The 27096-nt window shown below is 38.0% G+C and overlaps 1 protein-coding gene across 34 annotated transcripts in view; it reads left to right on the top strand.

Moving 5' to 3' along the window:
• Positions 1-27096, top strand: part of TENM3 (teneurin transmembrane protein 3) — a 770347-nt gene that overhangs the window by 585223 nt on the left and 158028 nt on the right. For 25 of the 34 annotated variants that reach the window (XM_085545060.1, XM_085545048.1, XM_085545071.1 and 22 more), the window contains one exon: positions 14011-14220. The exons of the other annotated variants lie outside the window; for them this stretch is intronic. In XM_085545060.1, the coding sequence (XP_085401186.1) occupies positions 14011-14220 (210 nt within the window). The remainder of the gene's footprint in view (positions 1-14010; positions 14221-27096) is intronic. 34 annotated transcript variants of the gene reach the window in all.

Raw genomic sequence — 27096 nt, 5'->3', positions numbered from 1 at the left:
AGCACACATAGTCTTACTAGCAGTAAGAGAACTTACATTAAACTGTGCTGATTAGCATCCTCCTCTGTTTGACAGTGTCTGACATTGAAGTATCCTGTAATATTTTTTCATGTAGATGTAAAAAGTCTGACCAAGAACAGACTTTACAGTCTCAAACTGCTTCAGAAAACATGTAATGAGTGATTATTTAGTGCACTAGAATACCTCAAAGGTAAATAAGGAAAAAAAAAAGATGAAACACCTCAGATAGCTGAGCAAAAATGTTGAGACTACTGTATTGCCTGTATCTCTTTGTATACAAATACCATGGCTTTTATAGTATAGGAGATGTAAGCTAAGTAGTATGTACAAGGGCAGCTCCAAAAGTAATTCCTCGTATTTTATGATGCTGGCTGATGACATCAGAGGTGGATGTTGGTGGTGTGGTAGTAGAGGTTGAACCTTCCCACCAGTATTCTGTTCAGTGCTGTTGCTGTGTGACAGATGGCCGCAGAGGGGCACTCTGACAGAGTGATGTCTGAACTTGAAGTGTGTATGAAGCAGAGGTGTGTCACTGGATTCCTCCATGCTGAAAAACACAATACCTGCTGACATTCATTGATGCATACTTTATTTATGGAGACCAAACTGTGGATGTGTACACAGTGAGACGCTGTGTGGTGCATTTCAGCATTGGCAGTGGAGCCTTGAAAGGTGAGCCATGTTCTGAATGACCATGCACAACTGTCACGCCATGAAATGAAGAGAGTCTTGATCAGCTTATCTGCACTGTATGGTATTGAGCTGTATTATTGACTTCTATGCATTGGAAATAATGATGGCAATGTTGTAATGTCACAGATTTTTTCACCAAATGGGTGAAATGCTTGCAGAAACAGAGCACCAAATGCAAGTCTGTCAGGAACTATTGAAACAACGTGAGACTGAACGTGACAGTTCTGTGGATCGTTACCAGTGACAAGATATGATGTCACTACAAGCCAGAGTCAAAATGACAGTGGAGTGGTGACATGTGAATTCCACATTGAAGACAAATTTCAAGATGCAACCCTCAGCAGAAAAGTGATGTAGACTATCTTTTGAGATAGGAAAGGGGTGATCCTTTTGAATTTCCTGGAACCTAAAAAGCTACATAGCAACGCTTATCTGAAGGCTCAAACTTCCAGAATCAGAACAAAGATAACTTTTCTCTTGCAATACAAGTAACTCCAGGCCCCAACTTGAGGACTGGATTGTTGTACCACATTCCGCCTTTAGTCTGGATTTGGCACTTTCCAAATTTCATCTGCTTAGGCCAGTTGAAGATGGGCAGCTCTGAAACAGTGGGTCACATCCACTGGTGGAGACTTCTGTGAGTGTGGCATGCAGGCTCCTTTCATTACTGGTGAAAAAGCTTGGCTAATAGTGGTAACAGAGTTGAAAAATAGCGTTTTGTAGCTGAAAATTTGCTCTATCAAATGGTGTTATTGTGCTATTTGTATTTGTTGTAGTTGTTATTGAAATAAATAGGAGTCATTACTTTTGGAGCAGCCTAAGTAGTAAGACCAGCTACAGCACAAAAACTGTGTTGTGTGTGTGTTAGGCATAAACATGCCAAAGTACAAAAGAAGTGAGATGTGGGTAAAACTGGTTTAAGTTCTGTATTTCTCTTTCTCTTCACTTAGAAATAGCCTTTTTTGTAATGGGATTTTTTTCAGAATGAATATGTCTAGCTTGTAAGTGCTCCTGCATAATCTTTTCCTTATATAGTGCTGTGTTATCAAGCATCATATAAAAATATTTACTTTGTGCCTGTGTGAATGTGGACAAAGTCGAGGCATTAGTTGGATTTTTCAGGGACTGTTCTTATAATTGGTTGCATTACTTCTTTCTATCAAGGAAGCATTGTGTGAATACAAATATAGTCTTGGCCAAGAACCTGCTAGAAAGAGTGTTTTTCAAAGGGGGAAAAAGGAATAAAATAAGTAATATGTTAATGTCTTTTCTTACCAGCAAGCAATTGTGTTAAGTATTTTGGAAGTAGAGATTGATGGAAGTTGATGCAAAGGAGTGGATAATCTTGGAAAGCACATGCGGTAAAGTATATGAGGAATTCTAGTTTTACAGAGCAGTGCTTCCAGAGCAATGTCTTTAAATGCTTTCTATGTAGTAATTGGTTTTTAGCTGACAGATTTCAAGGATATTGAGAGGTCTATCTTGCAAGTATAATGCTTCGACATTAATAATTTTTCAGGAACTCAAAGACTCATACAGCTTCAGCTTGTGATTCCTACCATTAAGGTCAAGTGCAGTTGCTTCAGCTCTGCTAAGCAGTCAGATGAGAGTTGTCTTTCATCTACTCTCAAGCAGGTGGCTAACTCTGTCTGTGGTCAGATTTGGATGGTCAATGTGGTTTGGCCAGTCTTTAGGAAAAGGTCCAAGAACTCAGGAAGCAGCATGGTAAAGAGGTTATGTTACCTTTGGTTCCAGTCAGGTTCAAACAGTTGTTTTCTCTATTTCGGAATCTTTCTTGTATGTACTTTGGCTTGGTCTTTTAGGCCTTTTGTATTTTCTTTTAGATAAAATGTCTTAGAAGTAACTGGAGCGGTTTATCTTACTTTGTTTTACTATTCTGAAGTGGTCAAATTGGCAACAAAGTAAAGCTTACATTATTACTTCTGGATTTTGCAGTTAACAATTCATGAAACTTTATTGAACTTTTGTTCATTAGCTCATAACTTTATGAATAGCACTTTTGGATGGAAATTTCCATGTTTAGTCTGAAGCCAAAGAGATTACTTTAAACTCCATTCTACATTTTCTGACCTACCAAAACTAATGGGAAGGTTTTGTAAGTGTGTTGCAAAAGAAAAATGGTAAGCCTGTTCCCCTGCAGTTCAAAGGATAACTAAATGTATTGGAAATTTATGGGTTTGAATTTTGCACATAGCTAGAATACAGTGCTGTTCTGCCAAGTTTAAATACAGAGAAAATGTTACAAAATTAATTAAAAGCTATCAAATGGGGATTTTATCGAAGTTGTCAAAATAGATCATAATAATTTCTTGTGCTGGGAGAGATTAATGAAAAATCTGCAAGTTCACAGTGTTTCATAGAATCACGGGGTTGGAAAGGACCTACAAGATCATCTAGTCCAACCGTCTTCCCATTACTGTACCTGCAGCAAACCACTAAACTATATCTCATAGCTCCTCATCCTGACACCTCTTGAACACTGCCACTCCACCACCTCCCTGGGCACCCTTTCCAGTGCCAGACCACTCTCTGAGGGAAAAAGTTCTTTCTTATGTCTAATATAAACATCTTCTGATAAAACTTGCAGCCATTTCCTCAGGTCCTGTTTGTTGACTGGGAGGCCAAGCTCCTCCTCATCACAACCTCCCTTCAGGAAGTTGCAGAGTGCAATGAGGTCTCCCCTAAGCCTCCTCTTTTACGAATGCTGTGTTTCCTTACTGGTTTAAGGTATTTTTGTTTTTATATTTGGCTTCAAAATAAGAGGTTTTGTTCAAGTGGCATTTTTTTTTCTTTCTTGTTTAAAATGTGAGATTTCCAGAGACACCTAAAGAAGGAATGCAGCTTGTTCTGATTACTCAGTACCCAGCAGTTTTTATTGTTCTGGCTTTTTTTTTTTGTTTGTTTTTGTTTTTAAATCATCCCTCAATGAGACTGGGCTTTTTTTGAAAATCTGGCCCTAAAATACCACCTCTGGCCTGTTCTGACGCTGCTTCTTACCATGGATTCAGTAGCAAGTGAGCTCTGGTGACCATGTGGTGGATTTTCATTTAAGCTTTCCAGCTTCCTGCCTGTGGTGTTCTATTTGTTTCAGAGGTAGAAACATTTTCTCCACATGGGCAAAGCTGATAAGTTCTGTTCCAGCAGAGAAATAAATTACATGCTAGATGTAATGAGACATCAATGTCCAGTAAATGTCCTGTTGCTTGTGAGAGTGGTGCTGTGTGAGACAACAGTTGATAATTTTCTGGTAATTCTCTAATTCCTTCCCTTCCTTAAAAGTTTCTTTGTGAAGGAGTTGGATTTAACATAGCAGAGAAAAAATAGCCTCAATACGAAACAGAACACGATAGTGCAGCAGGAAGGGGAGAGCTTCTGAAAATAGAGCAACAAAGAGCTCACGTGCCAAATATACCTGCTCAGCTCGTATCTTTGGGTCTGTGGACAATATGCAGTTCGGGGCTCCTTTGCTGGTCTGAAGTTTCATAAGCAGGAATGCTTTTCCCTTTCTCATTGCTTAAGAGATGCTTTTATAAGCATCCCGGGGTTCTTCCATTTTAGTCTAATGGATTTTTTTTTACTGGCTTACTTTATTTTCCTGAAAAAACAGGGTGTAACGGCACAGCATGATGCTTTCTTTTGCGTGGAGCAGGACTTGGGCTCTGGCAGCTCTTGGTTAGCTTCTGTCAAAATTTCTTTATGTTGTCACATCTCTCAGAAAACAAGTTATCTGCTATGGTCTTCATTACAGTCAATCCAGTACCATTAAGATCTTTTCCAGACACTTTGCTTCAAAGATGCAGCTCCCTTAAAATGAACTGTGAGGTAGCTGCCACACTGGTAGTGAAAGCAGACAAAACTGGCACCCTGACTATTGTTTAGACAGTAACCCTCAGTAAAATTAAGGAAACTCAGTGTAGTTCATAGCTGTTTGGTTTTATTTCTCCTTAGATTAATTCTTAGCAGAGTGGAAGAAATGAGGATGGGAAATTACCTGACTCTATAAACTGAATGATATGTGAGTCATTCTCAGAGGATTTATTTTCTCTTCAGCAATTCTCTCTCCAGCTCCCTTCTAAAGATATTCTGAAGTGCCCTTGTACTCCTCAAATGCATTTCCTGTCCTGTTCCAGAAAGGCGATTTTTTTTTCCCCCTCCCCTATTTTAGCCCAGAGAAATGCTGAAAATAAAAGGTGCATAGGCTAACACAGGGTCATGCTGGAAGAGCGATAAACCAGATGTGACATGACTCAATCCATCTCAGCTCTAATAATGAAATGTCACAGATAGGAAGAATAAAGCAGCATTTCTTCACAAAGGTTACTTTTTTAGGTGATTACTCCTTATGAATTGCCTTCTGAAAGGATATCAGCATCCAAAAAAAATTAGTCTTTTACAAAGGTCAGGATGGACTGGAAACAGCAAGCTTCAGCCTTGTTGCTGGATGAGTGTAGGACATATGGAGACTGAGAGTGTCTGGCCTTCCTTGTGTGAGTTACAACATGCATCAGCTGCCCCTTTATTGATGCTTAGTTGCATTTCAGGAAAGGAAAATAATAATAATAATGGGGCATTTTCCTGGTTCTTGCTTGTGTCTGTGTTGACACTGTCTTTTGTTTTTCAATCTCCCTAAGGGCATTTTGAAAGGGCTGGACTCTGCAGAGTCTGCAAATGGGGCCTTATGCCCTGTTACCCTACAGCTTCTAATGCTGCTGTGCTCAGCCAGTACAGACTGGCTGCCAGTGCTGGTGAGATGGTGGCCTGTGTCAGCAGCTTGCCGAAGACTGGATGTGTGTGGCCAAATCAGTGCTGAACTGGTATCTCTATCCTGGCTATGATATGTGAGGCTTATGTGGCAAGGCTGGGATTCGTGAGCTTGTGTCCCAGCAGATGCGTGAAATGGAAGGTGACATTTCCATGAGAGAACTTGTATTTTGCAAGTGGAGATAGATAGGAGTTAATGGAAACATTTTGCAATCTGGTGTTCATTTCATCAGCTTGCTTCTGTCCAAAAATCCTCAGCAAAGGAGGGGGGAGGCATATTCTTCTAAAAATACCAAGACCTATCACTTAAACTGGAACTCTTCATTTGAATCAGAAAACCATTCTCCTGGAAGTAGCTTTCTTTTCCCTTTCCAACTTGGTGTGTATGCTCTTCTAATTAATGTTAAGACAAGTAAGTTCATTTGAATTGAGCAGAATGGCTCCTAAAATAAATACTGAAAGTGAGAGATGATTGGATTTTAGGTTTGGCTTGTGAACTTTTTTTTTGCCTTACTGTTTGGACCTTCAGTCTGTGCCTGGCTGCCTATTTGTAAAGTAATACAACTAAAAAATAATAAAATATCCGAGAAGGTTGAAAGGGATATACTTTGGTTAGGATAATTTGTCAGCTAAGGATCAGAACCTGCAGTTTCTTTATAGGTAGAACTCCCATTTAAAGGAAGGATGAGCACAGCCTTAGCTCAGGACCGAAGGAGCTGCTGTGATCATGCAGTCTGACCTCTGCAAGAATAGGGCATTCCTTTCATTTAGCAATCTGCTAAGCAGCAGCTGTTAAATTTCCACAACAACAAAAGGGCTCAAAACACAAAGTGTTTGCTTCAGAAATGAATGCCGGTTGTAATGCATAAACATTTTTCTTAAGAAATCTTTTTCAGAAAACAATCACAGGCTTTATATTACAGGCTTGTAATCATCATAATATATTTCCAAGAAGGGGGGGGGGAAAAGTCAGACCAGAATTTCTCTTGCTTTCTAATGAGTTGCTTAAGCTCTCAAATCAATGTTCTCATGTTATAATGTTGTAAAGTTTCAGCTTCTGCAGTCTATAGAAGCAGTTGCAATTTTGTGAGTTAAAATGTGAGTCGAAGCAGTGCACCTCTTTTCTGTGGGCGTAACCTTTCAAGGATGTCTGGGAAAAGTGGACATCATTTTTATTTAAGATTTGCATCTGAGATGTAGTGATGGTTCATTAGTAGCTAGAAAGATTTGGAACTTGGGAAGTGCACTTTTCAGTTTAGGGTTTAAAGGTTCGTTATCTGTTGTGTAAAACTAAACCAAAGCCAATTAAAAGGGAAACCCACAGTAGACGGAATGCATAGTTTTCAGTCATTTTAAAGCAATTATTTAAAATAAAAGATCACTGGAATGACTTGTGCATAAGATAGGTCTGTGAACAAACTTCTATGTGTATTGTTCATATATTGGAAAGACTGTCCATGCATAAACTCCCTTGGGCAGATGATCACGATAAGAACAATTGTTGACTTTAGTATAAGTAGATAAAAAGAACTGTGGTTATAAATAATCATTCTTTGTGTGTTATGCCACAACAATTTTCGGTAGTTCTTTTTGCATGTAGAGTTTTAATTAAGAGATAACTGTCGCTGCAGGTTTACTACAGAAGGCTGCAGTATCCAGCAGAGAGATAAATGCCAATGCCAAGTCATACAGGTTGGATAGCATACAGGGAGTCCAGAATTAAAAACAAATAAACATGTTTACAATTAAAATTTGCTTGTTTCTGACTTACTGTGTTATATGAGGAGATGAAAAGATAAAAAAAAAAAGAAAAATCTGACTACTTAGGGTTGTGTGTACCAAGAGATTTTTATTTTGTCAATTTGCGAGTAATAAATTGGAAATTGGATCTTTGGGATGCTATCAGTAAACTTGTTAGGGATGGTATAGGTGCCCTATTTAAGAGTGTGTTACAGCTTTCAGCGCACTGGGAAGTCATACAACAGATTGCAAAGATTCATCTCAGCTTGATTCAGAAGGGCTGTGAGTACCCTACTGCCTGTTTGAAAACGTTTTGATTTCTAATTAATTTAGCCAGAAGATGTGATAATTCTGACCTTCACAAACCACTGACCGTCTGATTCTAGTTTTTAAAATGGCATTAGTGGTTTAAAAAGTGCATCTTTTCATTTACTGTTGTCAGAAGCAAAGTACAGAATGTGTGTGTGTGTATATATATATATATATATTTATATATTATATATAAATATATATATATATATATATAAAATCTACTGTTAGTGAGGTGTTAAATATATAACAATTCTGCACAGTATGTGATTATGTTTTGGGGTTTATGTGACATAATGGCACTTACCATAACATGAAAACCTCATTTCCATGGAATCACCAGCAAAAAATCCCATTAATTTAATCAGGTAAGGCACCCACCTTGCAATTTGTAATTTAATAGCATTTTCTTACTGACATTGAAGTCAGTAAGTACTCTTTACCACTAGCTTCAATATAAGCCTCTTCCCCTCTGGCTTTGAGATGCAAGTGGAAGAATTTTTTATTCAGTCTCAGTGACAAGGGCTGCCAAGATTATGAAACGAAAAATGCATTGTTCTGCCGTGGCTAAACAGCCTAAACAGAGCTGTAGGCTCTTAGATTGCCATAAGCATCCATCAGGAGTCCTGCGTAAGAGTTAGGTGTAGGATTTATGCATGCTGATTGAGATGAAAATAATGGCCCTTCAAATTTTTATAGCGAAATTACTTTTGTAAAATGTGTAACGTGCCATACTTTTTCTGTGGAGTGAGTTGATAATGCTGGATGTTCAGGTTTTTTTCTTTTTAGATGCTTTTTTAAGTGCATCGTATTACCAATAGAAAAGCTACACAGCATGTGTAGATTTGTAATTAAAGATCAGAAACAAGCTTTTCTCTTTCTTGTTACTATCATATTGCCTGTAGAGTGTCTGTTTTAAGAGTTCTACTTTATTTGGGAGTTTTCGTATATGCATATACTTTCAGGCTCTGCAGAGACATTCTGGGTCATCTCTCCCAGCCCACTCATCCTGCAGTAGGAGATTATCACTACTGCTTCTCTTGCATCCTACTTTTCTCCTGAATACCGTGTTCCAAAAGTGTCTGATGCTGTTTTCTCTTAAATGCATCTTGTGAACATGCAGGGTGTAAATACAAGTACATACCTGTTCATATTGAAGCAAAGTGCCCCTTTAACATGCGATGACTGATAAAAGATGAAAGCTGAGTAATTTTTTTAATCTGTTTTTCTTAATACAAATAAGCACAAAAGATGTTAATAGCTTTGTTTTACTTTTAAAGCTTAGGGTGTGGGTGACCTACCATGCACATCTGTAAGGTGAGGATTGCAGGAGAGTGGAGGCATCCTGGAGACTCTGTCACTGGAGGCACTGCTCTTCCCAGCATGTCCTCTGGTCCCTGCACTCTGAGGAAGCCACTGTTGCTTCCAGGCTCTGATTCCTATAGTGCTAGGCAGCAGCAATTGTGTCAGTTTCAGACTTCAGTGCCTTCATATACTTTTCCATACACAGCATTGCCTCTGCTTCTGACTTTCATTTTGTATCATCTTTGAAAAAACCTGTGCTGATTCCAGGCTTTTGCATGTACTTCAGTCACCTTGCAAGTGTAGACCCAGAACAGTACAATTTTAGGTATTTAATATCTTACCTTGGGTACCTTTCTTGGTTTATATTCTTCTTACAGCCAGTTTTCTGTTGGTTTTACTTCCTTTTGGGACTGACTTTCTTTGAAAACAATACATATCCTCACAAATTGCTATATTGAAACTGATACTACTGCAGTTTGCCTGTATTTTCTGCAGACTTCTGCATTTCTGTGTGAGAAATCTTAATGTACTTCCAGAAAAATTAATAAACGTTGTGTGTTTTCCATTATGAAAATGCCAACAAATGAAGGTGTGTTTATCCTCTTAAATTCATCTAATAGAGGAGATCTAAGTACTTTTAAGCCTGGTGTACTTCATAGTAGTAGAAAATAGTTAACTGTCTTGCATCGAGGTCACGTGGTAGAAACAAGAAATCTGCTTTTCTTTTAAATAAGGGTAAGAGGCAAAGCAGAAGAACTGAAAATATTGCTGAATGAATACCCAAAGAAGTAGGAGAGGTGAGAGGGAAAAAAAATTATCGTTTCTACTTTTCCTTAGCTTTTCCTTAGAATGAAATGTTGTTTGCATCATTGTGTGCCTTTAAGCGGTATGGAAAAAGAGTGATAATTAACAAAACTGGATTTTGCCATGCGTAATGATTCTTGTGATTTTTAAATGTGCTTACTAAGATTTAAGAGTTGTTACCAAGTAGTTTAAAATGCCTTTCATTCTGTATGCAAAAGAAAATCAAGAGAGAAATTTGTGTGACATCTATGGTCCCTCTTTTTCTAGTGTTGAGGATTTTTTTTCCTTAACGTGTAGCTTATTCTATAAATGGCAGCATAGATAGCTATCTGTCTTTTCACTTGGAATTGAACAGGAACTTACAGTGAGGTTTTGCAGAGAGCTGCCAATGCTGGATAAAATGGTACAGAAATACGCATCCCAGCTGGTTGGCCAAGTAGGGTACTTAGGAAGAATTGGCTTGTGCTGTCACTAGCTCCCTGTTCTCTGCAGACCATGCAACTTTGTGACAGGAATGACCTGCTTGCTGCTATCAGGTTGATTTAGAAAAACCACCAATGTAGCATGATTTGCTACAAGGGTTACAGGCATAACCACCTAATTTTTCCAGCAGCAACTCCCTGTTCCTACTGAGTATGGTAGTGGAAGCTTTGCTCATAACACTACATTCCTGCCTCGTACCTTGCACCTTGTTTTCTGAGCTGAGAAACTGTAGTCCAGAGAACCTGAGGATTGCTCTTTACGGATGGATGCTCACCAGTGCAGTGTCAATTAGCCACATAGCATTGAGGCAATTAGTAAATTTGGATAAATGAGGGAATTTGCAAAGTAATTAAGAGGTCTTGGACATGACACATCTTCAGGCAATAGGATATCTTGTGTGATTATGGCTTGTGTAGTCAAGGCTATGTTGTGTATGAAAGTTAATGAGTGTAATTGAGAAAGTGAAGGGAAGCATATTGAAAACATCTTTATGCATAAGCTCCATAGGTATACTGGTTTACTTTAGATAATAATGTGCATCTGAAACACTCTTCCTTAGAAGTCAAAGGAGTCTAAAGCCAGGAAAGGAAATGTGTTCCAAATAAAATAAAATTTAAAAAAAAAAAAAAAACAACTAATTTTTACTTGGGAAAAATAATTATCCGAATGAGATGCAGTGGTTATCTAAATTGGTTTGGACATGTGTTAAAGAAAGTTTTAAATACACTCTCAATAAATAATTCAGGTCACTGTAGCAAACAACATAAAAAATCAAGGTGTAGCAAGAAAATCTGGTAGCTCTTTATCTTGAACTTGAATAAATGTCTGCTCTCTTCTTCTGAATTCCCAAGCTGAGCACTGTAAAATGTCACCTCCTCATCCTTGTTATTTCCCCAGCTATAAGCCTTGGGTTTCGTGCAGGAGTTACTTGATTAATGGTAAGAGCTTGTTTTCCTTCCAGAACCAAAGCTGTTTTCAAATTGTTAATAGTATATTACTGCACTGTTCCCTGCAAGTTTGAGAGGAAGGAAATGGCCCCAAAAAATTAAGCATTATATAGTGAGGCTCTCACAGGCTTCTTTCTTGGGAAACCAGTTGGTTAGGAACTAATGTGTTTTGGAGAAGAGCTTGAAGATATGTCTCAGACTATGCTGCACGCTGATGAAAAAAATCGTTTTAATCATCAGGATTTTAGCATTGTATGAAGAAGAGAGAGAGAAGTTAATTCAAGTTACCAGTGCCAGCACTGTTATTATATTAAACTTAAATATAGCAGTGAGAGGTACTGCACTTTTCTGGTACAACTATGCTATAGAGTACGATAAAATAGCAATGATTAGGTGATAGAAAAGCCCTCTTTTTCCCGTACTTTAAATTTAGGTTCTTAGTCATGAATTGTATCCATGCAGGTTAATATCTTCTTTTCTTTTTCTTCCAGAAATTATGTAATATAGCTGCTTCATTATCTGTTACAACTCCCTACCTGCAGGCAATAAAATACTTGAGCAGTACGTAGTCAGGCAGTCTTAAACCATGTAAAGCTAAATCTGCTTTTAAATACTATTGGTAGTGTTTGCTGCATCTAAAGCCCAGTAGAAGTCACAGAGTCAGCTCTGTTTCAATTTTAAACCTACTATTGGTACTCATTTAGCAAGAGCACAGAAAATTGAACTTCTCTTAGTAGTTGGATCTGTAAGTCCCATGCATGAGGTAAGCACTGTGCTTCAGGGTGAACATACTCAAGTATCTGTTTAACAACTGTGACAGTGAGATGGCTTGAAGTTCCATGGGTGGGTCCAATAAAATAAATAAGAAAGGAGACAGTACCTAAAGTTAGCACCATATGTGTTAACACTGTCTTGGCTTTGAGGACTTGTGCAGAAGTTGTCTAAATGACATCGCCTTTGCTAGTTCTACTCATTTTTAGCTGTGAAGGAACTCATTTGGATGCCTTCCCTAACACTGAGGAAGGTCCCCACTGCTTCTGCAGCTGAGTCTTGCATTTCAATGCAGCACTGATTGGAAGAGATGGAAAGAGACTTGGCGCAGCTCCCTCACTGGGAGTCTACATATAAAGTGAAGGGCCTCACTTCTCCCAGGACAGCCATCACACAGAGGCTGCCAACTTTCTCGACCTGCTTCTTCCTACTGGCTCCAAAGACCCTTCCTTGTTGTTCCATTCAGTCAGCTTTAGAGTTGCCTTGCTCTTTCCATTAACCACATAAGTGGTGAGAAGGTGCTTTCTAGGTCACTGGCACAAACTCAACATGGCCCCTTAGGAAATGAGGGTAATACAGGAGCAACAGATTCACAGCACAACACTAGCACAGTCTTTTCTGCCCTTCAGGAAGTTCTGACGGGTCTGTGTTGGTGGCGACTATTGCAAAGCTCTCCAGGATCGCTTCTTTGTCTTAAAGAATTTAGGAATGAAATCAGAAGTCATGAAAAGTATGGTGTTTTGTCTTTGTCAGCCTTAGCCAGCTTGATTCTTCTAGAAGGAAATGTAATTTGACTGTGGTACCTGCGAGAGATTTTAGAGAGCCAGGTAAATGCCTGCACTGTGTCAGAACAAATACACAAATATGGGTACTCCATTGTGAAGAGTGAAATCACAGTTACTGTAGTGTAGATTGATCTCTACTCCCTTAATCCTCATGCAAAGGCGCGTATGGTAAATTTACAAGAATTGTGGCAATCCATGCTGACTGGCACATCATGTAAGAAGAGGACATGTTCCAGATACCAGGCTGGATACCATTACATACCCTGCATGCCCTGCTTCTTTTTCAGGAGAAAAAAAAAATAATCCTGGAATTCAGGAAAAATAAAATAAATCCTCACTAAGAAAGACCAGCTTAGGCACGGCATAGGCCTCTGTCTACCAGGAGGAGTCTCCTTATGTGGAGACAACTCCTCGGGGCTGCAGACCCCTATGGATTAGGTCTGTTGACACCTTAAGTGAAATCTGTGCTGAATATACATGGCAGGATAAATTAGGTAACTCCTTACTGCTTAATTGAGTTTTATTATTGTTTTATTAAAGGACTAAACGTTTTGTTATGATATCCTAAAGCTTTATTTAAACTTGTCTCTCTTGATGTCTTTACGATGCTTGCAAGCTGTGGAAATGGAAAGTGGTCATTGTGTATTCATGTCTTAAAAAATTGTGGAGTCAGGTTTGACAGATGAAGCATTCTAATGGCTTTTAGATAATATCTGGTCTGAAAAAATACTATTAAAAACATCTCATCAGGATAAATCATAAGGAAAAAAATTTAAGGCTGTTTCTGTACCTGTAAGCTTGGAAAACAGTTTTTGCTTCTCTGTGTTCTTCCATAAATACAGGTATTTCCCTCTGAAAGAGGAAGCTATGTATTTGGCCATATACTTGAGTACTTTCGTTCTGCTACTTCACCCAGTTAGGAGAGATGAGAATGGAGAGAGAGTGCAGCGTGTGTGTGTTTCCTCTACATAAGTATTAGTATTTGCTAGGAAAAAAAAAAAAGAGTTGCTTCAGTTGTGACAGCAGCCTAAGAAAGTAAATGCTTAAAAAATAGAAAATGCTGTATTTCCCAACTGGGTGAGCAGCAAACATTTGATTTCAGTTGGTGCCTGCTCTTCTGTCCTTCTGTTTTGCAGAGACACTGGAATTCTAGAAGAGCAATAGACACTATACATTGAAATAGCAAATCATGACATTGTCTAATAAGTTGTAAAGTGCATAAACCAGTATGTTACACGCTACTGTCATATTTTCTTTTTCCATCTTTTTATTATTTGGGGTAGACGATTTTCCTTTCAGTGATGCAAAAAAGAATTGATTTGTTGTTCACTTCATATCTTGACCCATTTTTTAAATTTTTGTTTCCATAGGTCCTCCCATGCCATCCTCCTCATCTAGTCCATCAGTTACTGAACATTTACACTCCCCTCCTCCATCACCCAATCTCCATGACAACCAGAGGTGGTTATTAAGTAATAATGCCAGCCAGCCAGTTCAGGACTCTGATACAGATGAGGACTATACTGCCAGCTCATTTCTAGTACAGACCGGTAACGTTTCAGTGTCTGTTCCAGGTCATGGTAAGAAGAGTACACTTTGTCCATAGTTTGAATACCCTTTTATTTTCCATCCTCTTACAACATTGCCTAATAAAATTAAAATATCTAAATAATTTTATATTTTAAATTGTTTTTACTTGAAATTTTGCAAATGTACTACTTACTGCAAATGTGCTACTTCAAAAGTACTGTACCATAAGCCAGGGTAGAAACTCAGTGTATTGAAGATCATTTGAGTTACTTTAAAATACAATACTTATATGAAGCAGTAGCTATTGGTGATTTCTTACATAATGCAAATTGTTGCAAGTGGGTAGGCTTTACTTATATTTATTTTGAAGGATATGATGAAGTTTGTTAAACTGTCTTAAAAGTTTAGTTTCAGAATAATTTGAAATGTGTTTTCTGCTACCTCATCAAGTTTAGAAGGTTCCAGTAGCTGCTTTAGTTTCCCCATGGGCAGGAGCAGAGGATTTATATGTTTCTGGGTAGGCCAATGCAGGTCAGGTAAACAGCTGTAGAGGAAGAGAGATGTGTGGTCAGAAAAGGCAACGGTGGCTCCAAAGTGCATGTTTCCATGGCTCTCATTCTCCCAGCTAATATGAACAACCAATGGGAGAGAGAGGAGTATGAAACTCAAGTACTTGTTTATATGTCTTGCTGAAGGAAATTGAATCTTGACCTTTTTTCTATCTTTTTGAATGTAAAAACAAATAGCCACATCATTCAATTTTGTTGTTGTATAATTCAGTAAGCTTTCTTGGGGTTGACAAACTGACTGGAAGACTGATTTGTTAATTCATGACCCTTCCCTAGTAGATCAGCAAAGCCTGGAACAAGAATTTTTGGTTTTATGGAACCATTTCTGTCTTTTGCTTACAGTGAACCATCCTACATATGAACCACTAGAGGGGGTTTGAAAAAATATTTTGCCTACAGATCACAAATTGATTTATTGGGCAGAATTATTGTGCAGAGCAGAACAGTCTTCCTAGCTTCAAGTGCTACTTTACTGTTGTGTCTCAACTAATCTGCTAAAGAGCGGTTGTGGATGTGGATTTGACAGTTTTATTTATTTATTTTGGAAAGACATCATGCTATAAAGGATGAACTGGGGTTGTTGTGGCAGGGGCTTAAATTCTTGACAAATGAGCATTACCAGTTTATTTTTGCTTTTTCAGCTCTGTCAGTATTTAATCTGTGAGGACCTCTCAAAAGCATGGTAATACATAATGCAGGTTATGTTATGCAGATGTCTCATTTCTCTTCTGTCCATGGGTATGGTATTTGTTAGACAATATATGCATTATCCAAAAGGTAGACTGGTTTAGTTCAATAAGTCAATACTTTTAGATTGCTGTCTTATCCATCAACCCCCTCCTTTGCAAATGAAATATGCAATAGCAAGAGAAAACTGCTAAAAATTTTGGATGTTTGGCATGAAATTCTTACATCTCCTGGCCTCTTAAAGTTGTAGAAACAAGTAAAATATGTATTCGTCAGTCCTTTGTGTTTTGGCACTTTGCTGTTTCTGAAGCTTTTGGGAATTGCTTGCCAGTGTGAGTTGGTCAACCTTGAGGAATGTTCTGCAATTGTTAATGCACCAGCCAAAATAAGTTCAGCTAATCCCACAGCAGGTCAGATCTTGTCCCCTCAGCAGAACAAAACAAAGTTGTTTTCTTTGACAGGGCAGGAGTTAACACCATGGTTCACGTCAAGAGAGTTATCTGTGGTGAAATTGTGGCTAGCCAGAAGGAGCAACCAGCATGCTCTCTAAGTTTATTTTTCCCTTTCCCTCTCTCTTTCTTCTGTGCTTCCCTTTCTCCTCTATCTGCAGACGTCTGTAATCTCGCTCATAATCTATCAGTGCTGGCAGTCATATACGGTTAATGAACTTACTCTCCTCTACTCAAAATCAGACTTGTTTTTAGAGGTGCTTCAACTTGCTAAACGCAGTTGCTATATCAATAATTGCTAAAATTCAAGTATTGTTTTTTGTTTGTTTTTGCCTGCTGGAAGATGAGAAAGACCATAAATGGTTTTCTATGAGTCACTCAGCAGTAGGATCAGGGATTGCATTACTTGAGGAACAGGAGGCTTTTCATCCAGCATGTATGTGAATATTGCTTGGGAAATCTATTTGCTTCATTCATGGTGGTTTCTTAAACTCCTGACTTATCAGATGGAAAAAATGGTGTTATTTGTGGAGGAGAAAAAGAAAAGATAACGTTTTAATTTAGTAATCAAGTTAATTGCTTTTATGCTACTCATAAATTGCTTCTACTTAATGATTTGCATAGCTTTTTTACAAGTATATAGATCTCCCCAGATCTGCACTAGAAAGTAAAGGTCATTTAATTGTGGCCCTTGGTACTCTCACAGTGTTGTGTTTAGTTCAGCTAGAATGCTAACACAGCATGACTAGGATATTCTTTTCAAAGAAGGGTGCCATTTTTTCACTTCTTTTAATGCATCTAGATACAAAGGAACCTTCTATTCTGTGTGATTTTAATAGATAACACAGTAACTCAAGTGTTACATTCTGGATTATTTTCTTAGATATTTATCTCAGCTAGGGGAAGCATTTTCCAAGCATTTAGGATAGAAAAGATGCTGACAGAAAATAATTCTATTACTGAACTGTGTTTTCAGTTATATTGACTTTTTCTGAATGCAATTTAAATTACCTTCTCTTCAGCCTATACAAACATCTGTTTGTTTTCTTTTAGACTGAGTTGATTTGGTGAATGTAGCGACATCCTTAAGATTTAAAGGGTTTGATTGTTGTTAGAATCCTGTTAATCTACATGTTTGGGTTTCTTTTGTTGACCAACATGAATTAGCTTTACTATAAGAAATTAGCAAGGAGGGAAGTGAAAATTTTTAAAATTTATGTATTGGATGCTCACCACAAAAGGATAACTGGTCTTCATGGAAGGTACTGCTAGTAGATAAAGAAATTCATGTCAGACAAGGACTGTTGTGCACAGTTTGCTAGGAAACATTTTATTTCTCTTAGAGGTGCTTTAACAGGTGTAAAATTCAGGAGTTAAATTTGAGGACCATAAGGTGTAAAAGTTCCTTTTAGAGCTTTCAATTTCTTATATTTTCTGTTGTTCCTTTTCTCCCCAGTGCAGTTCAGTCTGACTCCACTGGTTCTATCCCGTCAGTTAGCCTGTTAGTCTGCTGATTTCAGAACAATTTCCTAGTTTTGAAAAGCAATTCTTAGAGCTTCTGAAAATTTCCATTTGCTCTTAGAATAGTTAACTGATTTATAAGAAACAGCAGTATCTGAACAGATCTTCAAAGAAAAGAGCACATTAGAAGAGGGCAGATGAAGGAGGGCTGGGAGAAGAGAGGATTCTGGAACATGTCTGAGTTATGGAAAGGCTTTCTTTATGTAATGGTCTGCTTATAAACAATATAAGTCAAATGAAGTCTGTATGTGAACATCTTAACAGGCTTTTTTTTTCTGCTAAAAATATAGATTAGTCAGAATTTGAAGGGGAATTTATTTAAATTAGTAGTAGTTTATCTTTCAGCACAGACATGCGGTATGATGGAAAATACAGAGCTAAGTTCTTAGGTTAAGTAGATACCATGAAGAAAAAATAAAGTTAAATATTAATGCTTTACTCTGACAATGGAGATGAAGAGTCTAAACTCAGTTCAGGTTGGGAATTTTTATCCCTAAATTGAAAACACTATGACAGAGTCATATGCAAAATAGGAGAAGTTGTGTTTGGCAGCAGCATTTGCATAGTATATCTGAACACTTAAGTTGTCCAAGGTTCTCATAACAGCTTGTGGTCGTTCATGTGATGGAACGATTGGAAATCTCAATATAATATAAAATATTTTTGTTGTTGTCCTTGATCAAGGATCTGCCTGGTGATGCATAACAAACAAGATTTTGCTCCAGCCAGTAGGGAGTTGCAGATTGATAGACTTTTCAGTTCAAAACAACTAGTCTTTCCTGCAGAAAGGGAAGCTTAGATATCTAGAGCACAATTCTGAGTTCTGGTTTGTATAAGAGAAAGTTTATCTAAAAAGGCTGGTAGAATGACAGCATACAGAAAAAAAAATTCACATTTGGAGGTCTTGGTGTGCGTTATTATAATTCTGCAGACATCAGATGCTCTACTGTATAGTTCTGGTAATCTGAGGACTTTTGTTTATGATGACTCAATAGAATTTGGTGGGGGAGGCTTCATAAATGTATCTGTCATACTGAAATTGCTACTATTTTTCTCATACCACAATATGAAAAATTCAAAGTGAAAATGTTTAGCGCTTCTGCAAGCAGCTGAGAGAATGCAGGCCAAGTACTCAAGCATGGAAGAGATAATGAAGCTATGCGCGAAGCATAGACGTTGGGGTATTGGACTTGATCATCTCTTGAGGTCACTTCTAACCCCTTCAATTCTGTGGTTCTTTGATAGGGATATTTTTAGTTTTGTTGTTTAAACCTCAAATCTACCCTTCAACTATCATGTTTTATTTCTGCCAAGATATCTCGGTTAATACTTACCGCTGTGACTAAGCAATCTGCAGTTTCCAGTTCTTCTCACTTCTGCCTTCTTCTCACTAGAAACAAATGAAATTGAACTATGAACATGGGAATCTGTGTTAAAAGTTAGTGGTGGACTTAAGACTGCTTTTTCAGTCTTGTAGTTTCTCCTGAGGGTGCAAAAAGACCTCCTGTTTTACACTGAAAGCAGGAGACAATGCCGGTTCCCCTCTGTACCTTGTGCTGCTTCACAAGAAGGTTGGAAATAACCTGTGAATGTTAAGATCTGCAGTAAATTTAGTCATCTTAACATCCTAAAAGATCCTCGTGTGCCTTGGTCCCTGCGCTTACTGACAGTCTTGTTTTAGTGTCTGCAAAATACTTCTTAGCTTCATTCTGTTCTTTCTTTGCTGTAGTTCCTCCACAAGGGGTGCCACATGTGATACTGAACTAAAACCAAGTGGCCGGGCTGTTGTCTGCCATGTAATAAAGAGCAATCTAGTTCTGATTATTGAAGAAGAAAAGGAGGAAGAAAAGTGCTGGGTGAGAAGGAAACACAGACATAGTGGGGTAGGATCAAATACTTAAAAGCTGTTAGGGCATTTCTGGTGAAGTGTACATTTGCTGCTTTTTCCCTCCATCGTTTTAAGAGCTCACAGCCCATGTGAATTCCAAGGCAACTCCTTAGGTGCACAGACCCCATCTTTTCATTGGCACTTTAAGCATAGTTCCTTGAATTCTTTTTTTCTTTTATCTCATAATCCGTGATAAATTTTGTCATTGTTGTATCAGTACACATAATTTGTCTTCAGGTCTGACGCCGGTCCAAAGACATCTTGCTTGAAAAATGAATTCAGTCCTGTTTGGTTTGAAGTATTCTCTGATAATAAATTAAGAATAATAGATCAAACTAGGAGTTGTGTTAAAGCATATCATGGGGATATGCTATAATCTTGGTTTTATTTAACATCATCATTAATTATATGGATGAAGGAATAAAAATGGCACTAATAAAATTTCCCAGTGATACTAAATAGTGAGAGTTCTGAGTACCAACTGGGGACAAAAAGTTAATAGGAAAGGACAAGGAAAGATCATTAATTGTATGGCCGGAAACTAATAAAATGATAATAGAACTGAAAATTTTAAACTGGCGTGAGATGTAGAATATTCAGGGGGCAGAAGAGAAAAATTGTCCTGGAGATTTTTAGTGATACTGAATAGCAAATCAGACATAAATTTGCAGTGTGGTCTGACTAACAAGTATATATTGAGCCAGGCATGCAAATGCATTGGAAAAAAGGGAATTATAGGCATAGCATCAGTGGAGTATAAATTCGGATTTGGGGCATCTTGCTTTTTAAAAATTACTGTTAATTTCTCTTATTCTGGTGTTATTGCTGGCTAGTCTGCTGTTCAGATAAATCAGAATAAAAACATTTAAGAGGGTAGAGGAATTAATATATGGCAGTAGGTTAAGAGAACAAAACTTCTACTCATCATTAGCCTAAAGGCTAATTAAGTGCTGGTAGGAACCAGCAACTCAGCGTGGAAGGAAGCATTTTATATACCATGCAGATATGATTAAAAGCAATAGAATGAGAATAAGGAGAGGAAGGATTCAGCAAAGTGTCAGGAAAACTAACAGCTGACTGTATTAAGATGTCAAAGGCTATTCCAAGAGAAATGGCAGCAGCTCTGTCACCTGTAACATCAAATTAAAATAAATAAAAATGACAATAATGCACCTGAGACTGCATTTTCCCAGGAAAAGGTGGACTTGGGTAACTTCCTGGAGCTCTTCTAGTAAGGTCTGTGTGTTTCAAATTGGGTGTGCGTGACTTAGTATCCTATAATGAAGATAATCACTTTAAGCTCTAATGAGTCTGCTTCATTAGCAGTGCACATGCATCGTCTGTTTACATTTGACAGAAAGCTGCCATTTGTCCTGTATTCCTGTACTGCAAAACAGCTGCTTTCCCTTTCACTTGCTGAAAAATTTTATATCCTGCAAAATGACAAAATAAGGCTGTCTGTTCTGAATGAAAACTGACAAATGTCTTCTGGGCACATGCATGTTCATAAGAATACTTTGTAGGCAAACATGTTTGATAGCCAAAATGCTTGTGATGCTGAGTAGAGGTATTTGACAATTTTTCAGTGTATATGGAGCAAGTTCGTTCTATAAAAATAGATGCTGACTCTTTTTCTGAGGCCAGAGACTGTTACATTCCAACTAGTGTGTAGTGATGCTTGCAGCACTTTCTCAGTAGCGGCAGAAGCATTTAATCTCTTACATTCAAAAATCAGATAGTGCAGGGAGGCCAATATGCTTTAGGTAAAGATCGACAAATATATCTGTTCCATATGCTCGGGGCAAATACAGCTGTTTTTAAAACTTAGGAAAAAAAAAAGTCATGACTGCTTGCCAATTTATTTTTGATCTTTTTTTGATACTTGATTTCAGTCTCACGAATCTATCTTTTTATCCTTTTTCTTTGGTTTTTAAGCCAAACTTCTGTCGGCATTGTTCCCTTAATGTACAAAAATGTACATTTGTTCGGTTTAATTAAGCATTCATTCTGCTTGCCAAGAGCAAATTAAAGTTCCCCAGTCTCACCCTCCTCCAAAATCAAATTTTGCAAAGTGGTGGGCAATTAGATATCATATCTGATTGTTGTAAGTCATGTGCTTCTCTTAAAGATTTTTTGTAGTTTTCGATCTCTGTTACTTAGTAGAAGAGACGAGACCAATTATTTCTCCTCAGATTTTGGCCTTTGTAGCCTTCAAAGAACAGTCTCCCCCACACCTCCTGTATCATTAGCTGCAAAATATCTTTCCAATGATTACTTCGGCCTCTTCACAAATCAAAGGATACCGATTGACAAATTATGTGTCTTACACTCAAAGGCATGCCAGATGGGACAACCTGCCAACTGTGTATCGTACTGCAGATACGATCTGATGCTGAGACGTCTCCCCTCCTCCTCCCTCCCCCGTCATAAATCATATTATAAGAAGTCATGCAGGAAAATCTGTGAAGAGAAATTCATTCTGAAACAGAGTGTAATATCAATACATAATATAATCTTAATGAGTTTGGAGGATGGGGGGGGGGCGGGGGGAGCTGTTTCCAAATGTCAGATGGCTTAAACTGAGCAAATTTGTACCTGGGAGCATGTATGAATGAGAGAGTCAACAATGCTTTCCTTCCCTTCTTGCTAATGCTTGCATACAGATTGTTTCTTTTGACTATCTTGATTACAGGCATTCCTAATTGCAAGATAAGGAGCTTGAATTTAAATTTACTTGCAGTTTGTTAATGGGAGAGCCCTGAAGTCACAGGCAGAAGCGAGGATGGATTGTTCTTGTGGGGAAAAGTAGTCTAACAAATTTATAGGGTAAGTTAATTTATAATACAGGAGGTAAAAGGAGAAGGAAACAGTCACAAAGGAAGGGCTTTTTTCATAATAAATTACAAAGCTGAGGAGTTCAGCCAGCTGCTGAGGCAGACTTGCAGCCCCTGCGAGTTACCTAGAGGGTCAAGCAGTGTGCAGGTGTGCAGCAAATAGCCTGGGTGTGGTCAGGGTTGGATGCAGACAGCTTGTATCCATCACTGCATTAAATTCCTACTTAGGAACGATACTATTTCAGGGAAAGATCTAAGATTTTACCGCAGAGCTGCACTACAGAAAGCATAAAGAAAACCAGGCATCTGATTTAGGAGAGCACTGCCAGTCTTGCACATGCTCCCATTTGTTTGCCATTGAGTGACAACTTTGTGAACTTAAAGTTGTACTAAGAGTACTTAGCAGCTCTGCTACTTACTGAGCCTGGATAACTTTCAGAATTCAGAAGCTCTCCCAGAAACCTACAGTGAATTTAATTTACAAGAAATCTCAGGATTTTCTTTTGTGAAAGGGAGGGTAGGGAAGTGTTTTTTGTCTTCTAATCTCTTAGGGCACTTCTGTTTGGAGCAATGGTGTTGGGGTTTTTCCATTCTTTTTTCCCCAGTACATGAAAACATCGTCATTCATTTAATTCTCTATTCTTTGTAGCTGGGCTAAAATTAGTTCATGTAATCGTAGTTATTGACTGTAAGGAGCTGGTGCTTTGGAGAGCACCAACTGGTTACCAGCTTTGGTATGACATGTGACTTTGGTAAGGACATAATATACTACCGGGTCCTACTGATTGTGGAAAACCCTTCAATTGGAATGGAGTCTTTTGTTACTATTGAAGAAAAAGAGCTATACAAACATGTGAAGTACCTAATTTATTCTTTAGTTCTAATGAATACTGATTCCTGACTCTGAGGAATTCCAGGTTGCTTCTTGAGTAAATGGAAGTTGTGTGAGAACATGAAGTATTACAGGAACCAAATAATTGTAATGCAACTGCAACACATGTTTTATTCTAGTGTTGTAGATGTCCCCATTGCAAAAAGAAAATGGGAAGAAAGGAAAGAATTCGATTAAAATAAATAAATAGATGTCTCTTTGTAGGACTTGAACTTCCATTTGAACTCTCTTCCAGCTAGCTCTTATGTGGAGGATGATGTTAGAGCACTTTGAACATGCTGCTCATAGGAAATGAGCAGGACTCTGGTAAATTCTATTGGCAGATGCTTGACACGGTCCTTCACTGGAAAAATACTGAGGGTTTTACATGAGTCAGTAAGCAATAAATAAATAGATGATTGTGAAATCTCAACAGGGCTTATCTCCAAGTTGCTTTGAAAAGTATAAGGCTAAAGCCCTCAATATCCTTTATCTTTTTTAATATTATCAATGATTTTAAAAGCTTCAGGACTGCCCTTAAAGCATAATTCCTCTGCTCTTATACTTCCCATAGAAAAGGCTTCTCCATTTAATATCTTTTTGTGTCTGGATGTAGCATTGACATGAATTTCTTTGTCACTAACCCATTAGGAGTACGCAGGAGTAGTAACCCTTCTTTTTAAGGATGCAGAGATCTGACTAGAAGGCACATCAGCCTTCCTCTCTCATCTAAGGCCAAGGATTCCTATTGTCAGATGCAGTGGGCATGAAAGCAGCAATTTTACAGCACAAAAACTCCAATAACATTTACTGCGGTTGGCTGAGATTGCAATGCACACAGGCACTGCTCAGTCTTGGTTGCTTAAGCACCAGCTTCCCCTGGCTTTTTGCCAGCTTGTGCATTCCAAAGAGACAAGTCCTTTAAGTGGAAAGAGTTTTCCTTGTAACTTGCTGTGGGGTAAACAGACCATTCAGGCATAGTTTATTGCATTACATACTTGACTATGCATAGTGGAATGTAGCAAAGTAATTGGTAGAATTTTTTAATCATTAGAATTCATAGGTATGAGATACATTCTCTGAGCCAGGGGAAAAAAAAAAGAAAAAGACAAGGATGTTTCTTTCTGCTAAGCTGTTGATCATTTAGTACAAAGGAATAAACGCATTCTCTTGGGGAATACTGTATGTTTACACTGGTGTCCCTTCCCCTACTACAGTTAGAGAAAACTGAATTAATTTGCCTCTTCATTGCTATTCTTTTCTAGCATATAAATCCTCTAAGAGTAAGCAGCAGCATCCTGAGTGAAAAAGAGTTCTGCGTATGTATTGGAACAACCTGAATTAGTACTAAAAAATCTCCATTCAGAAATAATGTAAATGCAGGGTAATTGCAAATAAAAAGGGAGAGATCACTACAGTGAATCCTACCATCAGTCTAACTCATCTTTGCATTGATATATAGTCTGTTTTTCAGTAATAAGTAATAAACTCACCCCATCATTGCCATAAGACTGCACATGAAATATTCTTAAAGATATTATTTCACACGTTTTCCTAAAGCTTTAATTTAACACTACAGTGCCCCTGCAAACAACATAAAATGGAATTTATTTCCATAGAACCATATGTTACAATAGCTGAATATTCAGAAGGTTGGCTTGGCAATGTCTGAGTAAATGTGTCAGCTGCTGTCGTTTGATTCTTGTAGTTAAATCAGAAAGTTTCAAAGAAAGCTTAAGCTTTCCTTTGGTTTTGTTTCTCGTAATTAGTGTTAGAAGATGTGTTTTGGTCATTCTTGATTCCGTAAAGTAGGGGGATTTTGGTTATATGCCCCTAAAATTCTCCCCAGTTAAGGTATCCTGCGCTTTGTTCAGGAACAGTATAAGATAGTATCAGTGGTAATCTTGAGTTTCTGGGCAATTTTGTGGAGGACTGCCCTTTATTGAGTAGGGGGAAAAGTGAGAACAGGGCTGACCTTGTACCTCTTCCCTCTCTGCATGCTTGTACTGGAAGCAAGTGAAGCACTTCTAATGAATAGAGCTTTTGATTGTCTGAATCTGCACAGTAACTCCATTGGGTTTTTACAGCTGGACACTTGCTGTAATTGCTGCCAGGATGAGATGTGCAACATGGAGTTTCGGAGCTAAGTACTTAACTTGGTTTCACTGGCCAAAACTATACAGCAAGTGGGAGCTACAGACTTGATGAAATTCACACTTGTGTGGTTTAACTTCCTTCAGCCATTTCTGATGTAGGCACTGTAGATGGGGGATGATTTAAAATAAATAAAAATAGAAAGGAAAAGCTGAAAGGCAACTTCTTAAAGCAATGAAAGCAATGGTATATTGGTTTAAGAAAAAAAAAAGGGGGGGGGGGGTTATTTATGGTTACAGGCTTGCTGGAGGTGTACAAAGAGCTGGATTTTCATTAAATCATGAACTTAATAGTTATTTTCTACTGGTACTGAGAAATAAACTTCATTTTAATTTTCTCAGCATTCAAAGATAAAATAATGCCCACACAAAAAGGATTCACCAGTGGAAGAAATAGTTGGTTCCCTTTAAGCTTCAATTTCCAAGTCCATTGATGTATCTCTGGATGTGGTTTTTGAAGTGTTTTGTGTTTATTTGTTAGCATGCCTACCTGAATAATTCAAAGATAATCTTCTTCATGATGCATTTTTTCCGGAAATAAAAAAGCTAAGTTGTTACTTATTCCCTACAATGTGTTGTTCTTAAAATTTGCTGCAGTATTTTTGTCCAGGTGCCTTTCCTGGACTATTTCCTTAAGGCTTTAATCAGTGGTTTGTAATATGGTGTATTTTTGGTTTTGTTTACAGTTTTGTATGAGTAACTCAAAATAATTGTCATTAGAATGCTCCAGGGCATCACGTAGGGATCTCTTCCTCACTCAAGTCGCATGATTTCTTACTCAAATCAAGTCTTCTATATGAAAGTGTGTGTTGTCTCTAGTAATTGTATACATTCTAGCTATTATGCACCTAAACTAACAAATCCAGAGGCAGGAAGGGAGGATTGGTTAGATATCTTTAAAACTCATTTCCAGCTTTCAAAAAGTCCTCTATTATAATCTGCTTTGTTAGCCTTCTGGGCTGGGAGACCTTGGGGGACATTCCTGGGCAGGGCTGAGCTCAGCCAGTGTACTGGCTTTGCTGGGCGCCCTGAAGGGAAATTCTTCCCTCTACAGCTGTATGTTATTAGCCAGACCTGAAAATGGCTAGTGCTGAAGAGGGAGGCCAGCAGAATAATGTCCAAGTGAAACAGTATAGCCTACCCAAATCATCCAAGTGCTTCCTCACTAGTAATACTCAGATCAAAATTGGCGTTAATGAAATGTGTCTTTGGATTTGATCATAACTTGTGAAGGCTGCTTTGGTTTGTTATTTATTTTTGTAGGCACGTGACCACAACTGGCCAGGGTCTTTTTCCCATTTGTACATGGAAAGTTCCTTAAAAAATGAGAGTTAAAATGCAGTCTAGTGAGGAGTGAAATGCTTAAATTTTAGCACCTTAACTCCTTGTCTCTAGGATTAAGGAACCCTGTCCTACTAATTTTGAGCTGAGCAAGTTGGGGAAGCTAACATATATCCTATATGTTACCGTAACATTGTTTTTCTCATATGGTGTTCTGTGCCAGATTTAATCTGTCATATGTGAAAGAAACAGCCAGTGACTCTGAATCTTGCAGGTGCAGTTTTAAATACGAACATATTTACATTTGTGTTTCAGAAAGGTTGTGGAGATGATTCTGCTTCCACTGCAAGTTCAATAAAATACATAGGCAGGAGCAGAATGAATAATTACATGATGGTTATTATGGCTATTAATGTAGAGTTGTTTCTCTTATACTGACCAGAAATTGCAAAATCAGGTGAATAATAAGTATACTATAATCAATGTGCTAACCTTTTTATCGTAGTGATTCTTGACTCACTTCACAAGTGCAAATAAAGGCACAAATCCCAGAAGAGTTGAGTTGTAATTACCATATGCTTACATTCCTGTTACTGTATTCCCATGATTACAGCAGATCTTAAAACATACTTACAGAAGCATGAGAAGGAGTATACCCTCATTGATACAGACT

Source organism: Coturnix japonica, chromosome 4 (assembly GCF_054131305.1).
Source record: "Coturnix japonica strain WE chromosome 4, WE-NBRP24, whole genome shotgun sequence".
Lineage (NCBI taxonomy): Eukaryota > Metazoa > Chordata > Aves > Galliformes > Phasianidae > Coturnix > Coturnix japonica.
This window is presented reverse-complemented; position numbering and strand designations above follow the sequence as displayed.